This window comes from Oryctolagus cuniculus, chromosome 7 (assembly GCF_051225735.1).
Source record: "Oryctolagus cuniculus isolate XC-2025 breed Fujian yellow rabbit chromosome 7, ASM5122573v1, whole genome shotgun sequence".
Classification (NCBI taxonomy): Eukaryota; Metazoa; Chordata; class Mammalia; order Lagomorpha; family Leporidae; genus Oryctolagus; species Oryctolagus cuniculus.
The window spans coordinates 107,857,645-107,872,183 of NC_142873.1; the positions used below are offsets into that span (position 1 = coordinate 107,857,645).

The 14,539-nt window shown below is 44.4% G+C and overlaps 1 protein-coding gene across 5 annotated transcripts; it reads right to left on the reverse strand.

The window, feature by feature from the left end:
• Window positions 1-389: 389 nt before the first annotated feature.
• On the reverse strand, window positions 390-14,460 carry LEPROT (leptin receptor overlapping transcript). 5 transcript variants are annotated; one of them, XM_002715941.6, is made up of 4 exons: window positions 14,309-14,460; window positions 9,100-9,175; window positions 4,530-4,716; window positions 390-2,449 (listed from the first exon to the last, which is right to left on the reverse strand). In XM_002715941.6, exons 1-4 carry the CDS (start codon window positions 14,322-14,324, stop codon window positions 2,333-2,335), a joined length of 396 nt encoding a protein of 131 aa, XP_002715987.1. In that variant the 5' UTR covers window positions 14,325-14,460; the 3' UTR covers window positions 390-2,332. The 5 variants fall into 5 exon arrangements, with proteins under 5 accessions (XP_002715987.1, XP_089156616.1, XP_089156617.1 ...); XM_089300490.1 differs by having other exon boundaries at window positions 14,130-14,342; XM_089300491.1 differs by lacking the exon at window positions 14,309-14,460 and adding an exon at window positions 13,905-14,179.
• Between the last annotated feature and the right edge of the window lie 79 nt (window positions 14,461-14,539).

Consider the following 14,539-nt stretch of genomic DNA (forward strand, 5'->3'; position numbering starts at 1 on the left):
CACAAACTGTTCACACCAGCCTGTTGTTGAGACCCCAGATGCAGGCAGCTACCTCCTCTATCCCAAGTCAGATGCATGGCTCCCAAGGGTTGGCCCAGGAGCACCACTGCCACTTACTGGCATGAGTTCTGCAGAAAACACATTTCCATTCTGCTTGTGAGTAGTCATCACAGGGACAACTGTGACGTCTCGGGGACTCCCCTCCTAAGATGACTTACTGGTGTGCAATGTTTGAAGTGCACTCGCAGTTTTAAAATATAATCAACATGCTTTGAATCTTCAAATATTTTCTACATTTTAGAGGAAAAAGGGAGCCTTTAATAAAGGAGAAAAAAAAGCCCAGCATTTGTATCCCGACACCAGGACAAAACTTTTGTATTGTACATCCATTTAGAGCAGGATTTCCTGTTGATATTTATTATTTAAATGATACTTAGGTACTGTGGAACAAATGTCTCTCTTTACAGACACATGGCACTTCTAAGAACTTATTACTTCAAATATTCCAAATATGAGTGCATCATTCTAGAAACACAATCAAGAGGTAATACTTTAAACCCCAAATGTAGTGTGAACACATCTCCATTGCCATTGTAGGGAAAGAAAAGCTATGACCGCTAACTGGACATCCAATCCAAAGTTACTGCTCCTATTCCATGGTAGGAGGGATTACTGCTAAAACTGCCCATTTCAAAAGCACCAAAACAATGCCACTTCTTTACCTTGTAAGCAAGACCACATCAGAATAAAGACTTTCACAATGAATCTTTTCTTCTGTGTTAAAAGTGAAATATATTACAATATAATAGGTACATGTGCCATTATTAAAAATGCTGGTTAACAGTGTAAAGTATCTAAATGATGTTTCAATGTCAATGTTGGAAACAACAGCTTAACAACTCTGTATATACGTAGAACATTGAAAACAAGGTCACAGGCAACAACAATATAGTAAAAAAAAAAAGGAAAAAAATGACATTGCACTTTGTCCTTTTAGGTTTCACTTTCATCTTCTGGTCCCAGCACCGTGTCAGCATCTGAAGGGCGTGCTAATTACTCCAATCTTGCACTTCGAAGTCTGCAGGTTTGTATTTATGTCAGCTATTGTACATCAACAACCTTTAAATACCACTGGTAATATTCTGATCAGTTGCTTCTGTTTCCTGTAGTCCCCTTTCTCAATAAGTCTTGGACAAAAAGATAAGTTTAAAAAAGACACCTGGGATTGTGGGATCCAACAAGACATGTATGCCCAATGATTGATCCAAAGGCAGCATAAAGTTCTATGTTTACACAGGACATGAAGGACAAGGAGTACAGTTTCTACTGTGCTTGCTGATTGGAAGAAGCCACAGTCACCAGGAACCACTGAGGACTGCAGGCAGGGTGGCATGAGAATGAAACCAGAGAGAAATGCCGGCATATAAAGGGAAATGAACAAGCATGACCTGTCTGTTCTCTCTCCTCCCTGCCGAGGAAAGGATTCCAGCCCAGCCTCCTTCCCCACATCCCAGTGAGGCTCGTGGGCTCTCTTGTGCTCCCAGCACTGTGAAAACAGCCACTTCCCTTTGAGATGAGGGGACGGCAGATTTGGTCCCCACCGAGAAGACTTTCCACAAAGGTGAGGAACAGTCCACCTATGATAGGGTTGAACTTCTCACAAGCACCAAAGACAGTCTGAGCGTGGTCACAACAGGAGCGCAGGTGAAACACCTTTCACAGACGAGCAGGTCACACCCAGAGAGGTGAAGTGGCTCAGCCAAGGGGTAGACAAGAAAGCGGAGTGTTGTGTTTATTCCTCGGCGACAATGCCTCTCGAACTCTACCATGGGTCTGATCCATTCTGGATTTCATCAAAATGCGCTGGGTCCAGGGTGGGGCTTCGGATTCTGCATTTTAAATACGCTTCTGAGAGCTGTGGATGTCCTTGGTCTGCGGACCACACTTGGGAAGCAAGGGTCTACAACACATAAAGAGCACCACCTCTGTCTTTCTGGGCCATAAGAGAGCTGCTCCGGTGTTACCAGCCCAGGTACAGACCTGGGACAGGACAAATTTCTAAGTGGACAGATGTCAGTAAGACAGTGTTAATGATTCCTGAGAGCATCAGGACTGTGTGAACAAATGACATAATTTTACTTCAGTAAATGGAGAAGTCTATTTTCCGGAAATAAAACTAATCCTTAGGAAGTCTTCCTTAAAATGAACATGATAGAAAGGTATAAAAAATTCAGCATATTAAATTCCATAGTAAAATGCCACATGTGCACACACACACATATATATACAGTAAAAATTCTAAGAAACTCAATGCTTCTATCAGAATAAAGTGCTACCACTGCTCCCAGCTAAAATCATCTCCTCTTCCAAATACAAGAAAGAAACCTTGAATTGTAAGGAAAATGACAGCATTGCCGGCCAGCACAAGGCCACAGGCTCCCCATTTGATCTGAAACACAAGAAAAGAGAGATTAAATCTACACTGTCTTCATATTTTACTCTTTTCAAATCTCTGATACAATTTTCTACATTAGAAACCTCCAATGAAATATTATACAAAGCCAGTAAAAGGCTTCCTAATATAAGACAGGAGACAGTGAGCTATTTACTAATTAGCCAAAGTACTTCCCCGATGCTTGTTAATTACATTCAGTATAATCCTTAACATTTCCCTTATTAGACCTATTTCTCTACTTATTTTTAGTTGACAACAATTGCCTCTAACAAAATATATGTAGAAAGATTATGAATGGTCCAACAACAATATCCAATATCAGGTACTGAACGCTCTGCACACATTAACTGGAGAGTTATGGATTACTATGTTTCTTTTCTAGGCAAGAAAATATTTTAAATAATAATTTGCAAATAAACGGAAGCAGCTTTCTAGCCTTGCAGCAGGCTTTACAGAAGCACAACTGGGGGGCGAGAGTACCCTCTAGTGGGCATTTCTGTTTTAATTTAGTCAGAAGAAACATCAATGAAAGTTTCTTCCTAAAATACAATGGTGTTATTGAAAGGGGAAAATGTATTTACAGCAATACTAAGAAAGGCTAGTCTAGGCCGGCGCCGCGGCTCAATAGGCTAATCTTCCGCCTAGCGGCGCCAGCACACCAGGTCCTAGTCCCAGTCGGGGTGCCGGATTCTGTCCCGGTTGCCCTTCTTCCAGGCCAGCTCTCTGCTGTGGCCCAGAGTGCAGTGGAGGATGGCCCAAGTATTTGGGCCCTGCACCCCATGGGAGACCAGGAGAAGCACCTGGCTCCTGCCATCGGATCAGCGTGGTGCGCCAGCCGCAGCACACTGGCTGCGGCGGCCATTGGAGGGTGAACCAACAGCAAAAGGAAGACCTTTCTCTCTGTCTCTCTCTCTCACTGTCCACTCTGCCTGTCAAAAAAAAAAAAAAAAAAAAAAAGAAAAAAAAAAAAGAAAGGCTAGTCTAAGCCACAAGAAAAACATGTTCATGATAGTCTTCTGTCTAAAATCCTTCTGTGCTTCTGCATTTCCAAAGGTTCAGACTGGCATGGCATTCAACCATGCTAATCGGGCTTCCTCAACCTTTTGAGCTGTAATCATCGGGGCTGGGGAACGTTTTACCTGCTGAGGGCTCTTTGGATCATTCACAGGCCACACAAAATTATCAACTTAAAAATTGACCCGCTGTAGATTTATTGAATTTCAAGTCAAGCCTGAGGTTGCCTTGGCAGGACCAGACCAAATGATTCCACAGATTTTAGTTGCCCAGCAGGTGCTCCTGCTGTGTCATAATAATGTCTCAATTATCACACATTGTACAGTTATAGGATATTTACCCATCAGGCTAGTTTCTGTGTTTTGTAGGAGCAGAGACTATATCTGGCTCTTTTTCCTGGTATTTTATAAATTGCAAATGTTCCAAAGATATTTATTGAATGAGTAAACAAAACTGGTACATAGTTGATATTCAGTGTCCCAAGTAAGAATTTTGTGAAACTAAAACAGAATGCAGTTGGACAAAATAAAAGCAAATAGTAGGAAGACAGTGAACATCAAAGAACTGAATAACCCACAACATGTGTTTTTGAGACAAAAGGAGTATTTTTATACTAGATGTAAAGATGTCATCTTATTCACTGTATCTTCTAGAAGCAAGCTATTTGTCCCTCAAAATACATGCCTCCTGTATTGAGAACTGAGTCCAAGATCCCATCTGAAGAAGAGTTTGATATGATCTCTACTTCACAAATAGAAAAGTATTGTCATATAGACTTCATGGATTGCCCTAAGATTTAAGAAGTAAGGATTTAAGAATTAGGCAGAAAAAGCTAGAAAGCATTTGATTTGGTTAAAAGTTGTAAGAGAAACGAAGCAAGCATTCTGAAAATATGGCCAAGGCACTGATAGGTAGATCTAAAGTGGAGGAAGAGAAAAGTTAGAAATGCAGCTGGCCTTGAGTATAAAAACTAAACAATGAAAAAGAAATTGAGGTCCTACACAACAAGCCTTTGAAACAAACTCAGCAACAGTTGAGCAAAACAATAGAAAAAACTTACCACAGCCACACGAGCAAGAATAACAGGAAATCCAAAGGCAGAAACAACAATTCCAGTAGTGAAGAAATATGCCAGCTCTCGACAGGCACTACTGGTTGCATCAGAGTCATAGGTGACCCTTTTGGCAATAAAATGGGGGATGGGGGAGATGGCGTGGAAAATCAGGACGAACAAGGGCCAGTAAACGCTGTCAGATGGACCCAGAAGAAATCCCAAAAGAAAAGCCACAGTTACATTTTAAATGAAAGACATATAACATTTCCAAGTCATTGTTACTGTCAACTTCTAGGTCAATAAGTTACTCAATCAACTGTACAATCAGAATATAACATGATTTCTACCAAGAACAGAGAGGTAGTGATAATTTTAAAAGTACTAATTCATTAATATGAAGGTAACATATGTTGTGTCAACTATCAATGTATAATCTAGAAACAATAGCATTTTCTGTAGCGCTGAGCTATAATTTCTTTAAGGACAGCATCTTAACTAAGTCATCTTTGCTCTCCTGATAGAACATAGCACAATGGGGCTTACGCACATGCTAATTCAGTAAAGGTGTTCTTGAGTGCAGGCATGCTTAAAGCCTCTCAGTGGCTTAGGATAAAACCCAAGCTTCTTGCTTGGCCTACAATGCCTTCCGTGATCTAGTACTGTCCACTTCTTGTATCCATTTTGTACACTCTCCCTTCACTTGCTTAATCTATAGTCACACCAGCCGCCTTCTGGTTCCTTGAACACTCTGAGCTCAAACCCACCTTGGGGCCTTTGCACTAGCTATGCCATTTGCTTGGAATGCTCTTCCCCAATCTTCTCATTGGCTGGCTCTTTTACACCTTGCAGTGTACACTGTGACACCCCCACCCAGTGGCTTTTCTTAACCATCCATTCTAAAGTACCCCGAGTCACCTTGAGCTTATGACCCTTTTAACTTTCTGCCTGCAGTCATTCTGACCTCTCATTTTTTCTTGCTTATGAGAAAAACAATCTGATTTCTCTTAGTCACCAATTATCTCTGGGGCCTAGAATGAGGTGTTCCATTTATGCTTATTCACTGAGCAAAATAATAAATGGATTTCAAGAGTGGAAACCATGAAAATAAATATACTCACTGGTAAAAGCTTTAGATGGGCACTAACCTTTATTACAAGAGATCACAATAATACTGCAATGCAAAAACAAATGGTTTTCTTCCTAAATTCCAATGTTTTGCACTTCTAAAACATCACCATCTGGCTTCCAATTATGTTTTCTCTATAAATACTTCAGAAATAAACTAGTATCTTTTCCTCCATCAAGACATACTCTTGGGGCCTGTGCTCTGGTGTAGTAGGTTGGACCTCCACCTGCTGTAGCAGCATCCCATATGGTCACTGATTCATGTCCCAGCTGCTCCTCTTCTGATCCAGTTCTCCACTGATGGCCTGAGTGGAAGATGCCCCAAGTGCTTGGGTCCCTCCACCCATGTAGGAGTCCAGGAAGAAGCTCCTGGCTCCTGGATTTGGACTGGCACAGCTCCAGCTGTTGCAGCCATTTAGGGAGTGAACCAGAAACTGGAAAACATTTCTCTCTGTCTCTCCCTCTCTCTGTCTCTAACCCTGCCTCTCAAGTAAATAAATAAAATATTTCAAAAAAATAGAAAAATAGTCTATTTATTTTAAATATACGCACCACAATAACACATATCACAACAGTACAATGTTCTTGTGGTCAGCACCTACAAGCAGGAGTAGTCTGGAATGAAGCCACACCAGTGAAAGTTTGCTATTTTAGCCACAGACCCAAGAGGGCAAGATGGTACCCAGAAATCCAGGGGGAAAACTACCCTCCACCACCAGGACTCAGGAATGAAATACCGAGTTTGGACTCCCTAATTCTAAACTAGAATGATCATTACATATTTCAACAATCACCAAACAATACTGTCAAAAAGCGCTTTTAGATTCTCTAGTTCAAAGCCTGCTTTTTACCAGTGAGGATATCAGATACAAAGAGGGGAAGAAGCCAAGAATAGATCCACTGTCACCTGACCTGCCCACAGCCAAGGGCCCGCAATTCTTCCTGGAACACAATGACCGTTTTCTGAAAAACAATCTAAGAGAGTCTGTGTTCCCATTCACAATAAGCCACCAAAATAATAATAATAATAATAATAATAAAATCATTCATATGCAAAACTTAAGACTTAAATAGATAGTATTCAACAAACTTGTAGGCCAGGGATTGGCAAATTTTTTTTCAACAAAGAACCAAACAGTAAATATTTAGGTTTTGCAAGCCATAATGTCTCTGTCCGAAAGACTCTGCCACTACAGTACAAAAGCAGGTGAAGAGAATACATAAACACAAATAATGTGTGTTGGAACATGCATGGCTGTGTTCCAACAGAACTTTAATTATAAAATCAGGTAGCAGGTCACATTTGGCCTGTGGGCCAGCTTGCTGACTTCTGATATGGGGATGATCTTGAGCTACCATCATTAAAATATAAAATCAGCTTCTTTGTAGGAGCAGTAATAGCTCATTTTCTTACACTCTAGAAAAATGATATATCACAGGGAATTAAAACACCTGGACCTGGAGTTTGCTTTGGAATAATGGAAAACCTTTGGTCGAGACACTAAGGACAAAAGTTCCATTTCTATCTCTGCCATTTATTGCTGTGCTATTTGGTAAGTCTTTAACTTTCCCTGGGCTTTAATTTCGAAGCTAGGAATGAGGATAATAATAACTTACATCCCTCAAGCTAGAAAAGAAAGTGATAGCTACAGACAAAATTAAGTTACTGCTTAGATTTGGATCCCTTTTGTGCTGAAATAATTTCCATGAATAGTTTTGCGCTCATTATGTCATAACAGTTGGCTCCAGCTGGTCGCACCAGACACGCCATCTTCATCTATCCAGCTGCTCACACCAACCACCTAGCAGACACCCAACAGCTCTCTCCCCTTGTTGAGCCCTGACATCCATTACCAAAACCTGCCAGTTCTGTCCCTGTGTGGCTCTCCCTCTTTTCTTTCCAATCCCATTACCAGGACCTTTCTACTTTGCTTGATCTACGGTACTGGTCCCTACTGCAGCCTCAACACTCTCCTATTTAGTTTCACATTTTGGCCAGAATGACTTTTTAACATAACCCCCTTCCCATCAAGGCCATTCCTAAACTATTTTTCCAGTTCCTCAAATATAAGGTCCAACCTCCTTTTCACAGCCTAGGGATCTCTAACGGGCTGGTTCTACATTCATGACAAACTCTTCTATTCTCAACTATAATTTATGTTCAACCATAATGAACTACATGTGGTTCCCTGAACAGTCTCTGCGTTTTTGCTATGGTTCGACGTTATTTGTCTCCAAACTCAAACAGGATTATAAACTCCAACGTCGTAAGTTAATGGTCCTAAGTGGGCAGAAATTTGATCTAATTATGGTGTCTGGGAGGTGGGCCCTGGGGAGATTCGTAGGTCACTGGGGAGGGTGGCCCAAGGAGATAATTCCGGCTAGAAGCCTGGTTAGAAAGGCCTGAGTCCAGCCCAGCCGTTGTCTCTCTGCTGCACAGATCCCCATGAGATGTCTTCTCCACATGCCCTCCACCAATGCCACCATCAATCTTGGATTGCAACATCCAAAACTGTGAGCTAAATAAGCCGTTTCTCTTTGTGAAGTTAGCTGCCTCAGATGTTCTTGTTATAGAGACAAAAAGGCAACTAAAACTCATAACCTGGCCTTAGCAAACAGCTGTCTCACAACCTAAAGCTCTCTTCCCCCAGAGAGCCATATGGTCTGTGTCCTTACTTTCTTAATACTTCTGCTCACATGTCAGCCCCTCAGAGAGGCCTTCCCTGCCCACCTTACCCCTCGGATCCTCACCCTGATTCCTCATCACGCCTCCACCCCAACACAACGCAAATCATTTTGTGTGCTTTGTCTCCCCCGCTGAAGTTCAGATTCTGAAAGAGCGGTGTCTTTGCTTTCTTATTTCTGAATCCCAGGCCCTTAACAGTGGCCGGCACTGGGAAGCATTCAACCAATAGTTGTTGAATAAAAAAAAAAAAGATCGGCTATTCCCTCTGCCTGGAATGCCTCTGTCTGACTCATCAGCCTGAGAAATTCTTGTTTATCTACCAAGTCTTGGCTGTAATATGACCTCTGTTCTGCAGCCCTCTCTGACGGGTTCCCTCCCAAGGAAACTCACATGCATTTTCTCTCAGTTCCCTCTGCACTCTGCACACATCTGCATGACAACTGTCATGCTATGGAGTGTGCAGTTGGCCTGTCTCTCACTCACAACTAGAACTGTAGGCTCCTTGAGGACATCATAGCCCAGCTGGTCCAGAGCGGATGCTTAACAAATGTTATTAAATGGATTTATCACTTGGGAAGAGGGCTCTTCCCTGTACAAATACACCTGACCCATGAAGGAACTGGATTCACAATCTGAGTTTCACTAACTCACTGGTTACAGTATGGTGCTAAATTAATCAAACTCTCTAACACCCTTGCTAACAGTGACCAAGACACACACACATCAAAAAAAAAAAGAATGGTTCTTTTGGAAACAAAAACTTACCCGTAATCCTCTAAGGCACATCCCAGCATAAGAAAGGTCAGCCCAATAGCACCACTGAAGGATAAAGCCACAAGAGCTGTGAAAAATAAAACCAAGAGTTAAAGGAGTCAGGTCGCTGGCTGCTAAGAGCTGGAAAGATGGCAGCTGGGGCCACTAATACAGGGTATGGTTTCTTTTGGGGGTAATCAAATATTCTGAAATTAGTATTGATGGTTGCCCAACCTTATGGATATTCTAAAGGCCATGGAATTTTATATTTTAAAAGAATCAATGTTATGGTATGTGTACCATATCTCAATAGAAAGTAAATTTAAGTAAATGTAGCAATGTATATATTCAGTAACTGATGCTAAATTTGACTAGAAAATACTGCAGTAATGGACCACAGCCCTCACCAGACCCTGGACTTCCCAACCTCTAGAACTATGAGAAATAAATGCTGGTGCTTAAACCACACAGCTTACGGCATATTTGTTAAAGCAGCTCAAACTAGTTAAGGTACCTGCCTATGCCTGCCACTTTAAAATCACAACATGGAGAAAGGTCTCAAGTAGTTCCAGTACCCAAACGCTAGCCAACGCATGAAATCCCTCTGTATTTATCATAAAGGCCCCAGCTGGCCTACACAACTCCAGTGAAAAACTCACAACCAGCTGAGCAGGTCATTTTGCCTCGAGTCTCTAAATGTTGAAAGGCCTCCTTTCCTATGTTGTACATCCCAAACTGCCTCCCTGTAAAACACACCTTTGATTATTCGCCTCTGCAAACCAAAGTATTCAAGTATCTAAAGACTGCTTTCATATGTTCATAGAAAACAATTCCCAGCTCACAGATACTAGTTAGACCTACTAGTAGATTTCAATTCTACCACCAACTGGTTATGTGCCCTGGGGTACAAGCCAAGCCTCTTAAAACTTGATTTCTCATCTGTAATATGGGAATGGTGCCATCTGACTGAGTGTGAGAATTAAGTGAGACAATCCATGTAAAGTTCTTGGCCAAAAGAGGTGTTCAACAAATAAATATGGAGAGATGCACATATCTACTCTTTTTAGCAGTGTTGTTTGATAAAGGCATAAATAAAAAACACAGACACTGTGTTATTCAAATTTTCTTCTGAAAAAAATTCATAATACTCACAATTAGTTATTGATTAAACTAAAGAATATTTTCCACTTCTTCCTTTTACTTTAAGAGGAGATTTAGGAATAGTTTTTTTTTTTTTTCTTTTAAAGATTTAATTTATTTATTTCAAAGGCAGAGTTACAGAGAGAAAGAGAGAAGGAGAAGGCCGGCGCCGCAGCTCACTAGGCTAATCCTCTGCCTGCAGCACCGGCAAACCAGGTTCTAGTCCCGGTCGGGGCACTGATTCTGTCCCGGTTGCTCCTCTTCCAGTCCAGCTCTCTGCTGTGGCCCACGAAGGCAGTGGAGGATGGCCCAAGTGCTTGGGCCCTGCACCTGCATGGGAGACCAGGAGGAAGCACGTGGCTCCTGGCTTCACATCAGCACAGCGTGCTGGCCATAGCAGCCATTTGAGGGGGTGAACCAACGGAAGGAAGACCTTTCTGTTTCTCTTTCTCTCTCACTAATTCTACCTGTCAAAAAAAAAAAAAAAAAAAAAGAGAGAGAGAGAGAGAAGGAGAGACACAGAGAGAGTTCTTCCAGCTGCTAGTTCACCCCCCAAATGGTCACAACAGCCAGTACTAAGTCAGATCAAAGCCAGGCGCCAGGAACTTCTGGGTTTCCCACATGGGTGCAGGGGCCTAAGTACTTGGGCCATCACCCACTGCTTTTCCAGGCATATCAGCAGGGAGCTGGAACGGAAATGGAGCTGCCAAGACTTGAACTGGCACCTATATGGGATGCCAGCACCACAGGCGGTGGCTTTCCTGGCTGCATCACAGCTCTGGCAGGAACACTATTTTAAAGGAAGTTGCTACAATGCTTTTTAAAAGCCATCTGGGATTATACAGATGTTAGGGGACAAGGAAGGACTGTTAAATTTATATCATTTTCGGGGCCAGCACCATGGCACACTAGGTTAATCCTCCGCCTGCGGTGCCGGCATCCCACACGGGTTCCGGTTCTAGTCCCGGTTGCTCCTCTTCCAGTCCAGCTCTCTGTTGTGGCCTGGGAAGGCAGTGGAGGATGGCCCAAGTGCTTGGACCCCTGTACCCGCCTGGGAGACGAGGAAGAGGTATGTGGCTCCTGGCTTTGGATTGGCACAGCGCCAGCCATAGCGGCCATTTGGGGAGTGAATCAACAGAAGGAAGACCTTTCTTTCTGTCTCTCTCACTGTCTGTAATTCTACCTGTCAAATAAATAAATTAAAATCTTTAAAAAAATTTATATCATTTTCAATTCCGTATATGGCACATTTTAATGGAAACATGTCCACACATCAAGAGAAGGTAACTTTCCATGCACTGCGTCATTGCAGATGCCCTTTTCCTAGTCGGCTTTCACCCTTCCACTGCGCCTGACCATCTGCGAGTCTGCCCTCCACGAGATCTGCCAAAGCTAGGAATTGCAGACCTCTGCTTTCTGTCCAGACACCAATCTCCCAAGGTTCACAATCTCATCTCTGCTTACTTCTTTTTGGTCTTTTTTTTTCCTTTTCAGGAGTTGCATCCTATGTCATTTTTCAAAGTTGAGGTTGATCAGGAATCTAATCCATCTCACTTTTCACTCCACACTCTCCTACCAAGTTCCCAGTACCACTAGGGTGCAGCTGCAGCTGAAGCTCCAGCCCAGAATAGGTCTTAAAAAGTAGGCCTGGACTCCCACCTCCAATGTGAACTTCTTTGCCTCAGCAGGCAATGAGGGCCTCCAATCCAACATGTGTGAAACCCAACTACCATTCCCTGAACTCCTCCCAAACACACCCTCCTTCATCTCCTGGCGGGGAGGGGTTGCCTATCTTAAGATAACCAACACCATCACTTCGATGCAGCTTCCAGCAAATCAGCAAGTCAAAGTGACTCCGTCTCCAAGACCTCATTCAAACCCAGACTTGGGTCTTGAACTCTGCTTCTACCCTAGCATAGGCCCTTATGATCTCATGTCGCCTCCAGTGGCGACCCTTCCAATACACCCTCCTCATACCAGACAGTGCCACTGTTTGCAGTCACGTTCATGGCCTACAAATTTGTTCTGGCACCCAAGGCTCACCATGATCTGACCCCTAACTGCCTTTCCAGTTTCAACTCTCCCTTCTCTCCTCCTAAGTTCCTTATGATCCCCTAGTGCATGTCCCCTGCCCCATGTCACATAATGTCCTCTCCAGTTGCAATCTACTCTGCCTTCACCCCATCCCTTACAAGGTGAAGCCCTACTGACCCCTTCTGATTTGGTTCAAGCACTGTACCTTTAGTGAAATCATGCTTTTCCTCCCTGGAGAGAGTAGATAACCCGGTCTCGTATTAGAGTCCTGGTGCTGCCACTACAGGTACCACAAACTGAGTGGCTTAAAACAATAGAAATGTATTCTCTCAGTTCCAGAGGCCAGAGGTCTGAAAGCAAGGTGCTGGCAGGGCCATGCTGGCAGGCTGCAGGGAGCAATCCCGGCTTGCCGCCTCCTAACACCAGGTGGGTGCTGGCAATTTGGGTGCTCCTTGGCCAGGAGTTGCATCACCCCAATTTCTGTCTCTATCTTCACATTATTACATTCAAATTTTCCTCTCTTATAATGACACCAGCCATTGGATTAGGGTACACACTCAGCCAGTATCATCTTAAATCAACTGCATCTGCAAAGGCCTGGTTGCAAACAAGGTCACATTCACAAGCATTATGGAGTTGGAACTCGAACTTATCTTTTTGGGGGACACAAATTGACTCACCACACCATCCCTGAGCTTTCACTATATCTGAGCACATCTTCTACCCTGACAGTAATGTATTGATTTCCAGCTCTGTCACCTAGGAATAACTGCTCATTTATCTTTTTATCCCAAGTTTCCAACCTACAACAGTTCCTCAATAAAAGCTCTCCCTCACAAATTAAGCACGAAAAAAAAACAGCTCTCCCTCGGTCCCTTTCCTTCTCATACCTACCTTCCTTCTCACTACACCACAATTTCTAAGAAACATTATTATTTGGTAGTGTCTAGTCCTGACAGCACTGTGCAGTATTGAGATACGACTTGTCAATTTATTCTCTGCCTTGGCTGCAAATGTATGTATTACACACTGGACACTGTCCAAGTAAACTCCATGTTTACTACGCTGATAGGACAAAAGTCAGCCAGCAATAATGATAAGACGTGCCTGCTGCTAACGGTTCACACAGCCAGATAAATGCATAGCAAACACGCATACAGTTAGAGCACACCGTAACGTGTTTATGGCAGATGTCGCATAAAAACTAGGGAGGAGAGATCTTTGTGCATCAACTTCAAGGAAGACAGGAACCCCAACAGAGAAACAAGCAACGCTACTCTTCCCGAAAGATTAAGAAACGGAGTTTTCCTACTCAAGGGGAAGATTTCCAGTAACTTCTCCAGTGTTTCCGCTCCCAGTCCTCTTGGTGTTCTTGGTACCCGTTTTGCAACAACTGCCCCATTCGAAAACACACACCACGCCAACACTACCCTAAGCTAACAGAGCGAACGCGAAAGAAACGGAGCGCGGCCGGGTGCCTCCCACAGACGCCTGCCCCCAGCCAATTCTGCCCTGTTGGAAAAAGCCTTAGGAAAAACAGGCTTAACTTTCCCGGAGTCGATGACCACTGGAAACAAAGCCTCCTTTGTAAGAAAGGGAAAACTGGAGGAGCAGGAAACGGGAGGAGAGGCTCCAGGGCGGACCTGCGCGGGGTGGGAACCCTGTTTCACAGCCCGGCCCGAGCGCAGGGGACGCCCGCGGAACTGAGGCGGCGTCTGACGGGGGGCGATGCTCCGGGGCCAGCTCGGGTCGCAGCTCCCAGGGCACGCCTCCGCGCGGGGGCTCCGGGAGACGCCAGGCCACAGCTTGCCGCCAGTGACCCTGCAAAGAACGGCCGAGGGTCCCCCGAAACGCCCCTCCACCCGCACCTCAAGGGGCAAAGGAGCGAGCGCCTGCATGCCTCCCCTCCCGGAGAGGCGGGAAAGGTGTCGGGTCTACGGAAAGCCGTTCCCCGCTAGCGTGCTGGAGGCACAGCACCACGCTTAGCCCGGAACGGAGGTAGCGGACCCCACCGCAAGACGAGCGGACTGGGGGGCCGCGGATGTACCTTTAACGCCCGCCATGTCTCCCGAGCTGGGGCCGCGGCTGCTTCCGGCTTCCTGCCACGGCCCCAGCCCCGGACACCGCCCAGGCCAGGCCCAGTGCCTCCCAAGGATTCCGAGTCCGTCCCCAGCAGGCAGAGCCCCGCCTCTACTGATCCAGAACTCCGCCTACAGCCCCCGAAGCCCAGCCCCTAATAGGCCGGATCTTGACCCAGCCCCGCCCCCGCTGGACCAGA

Coding starts and splice junctions, on each gene's coding strand:
- LEPROT (XM_002715941.6), bottom strand. Junction 4,717..9,099: donor TGTGCCTTAGAGGATTACGG/GTAAGTTTTTGT, acceptor TCCATCTGACAG/CGTTTACTGGCCCTTGTTCG. Junction 2,450..4,529: donor TTCTTGCTCGTGTGGCTGTG/GTAAGTTTTTTC, acceptor CTTGTGTTTCAG/ATCAAATGGGGAGCCTGTGG.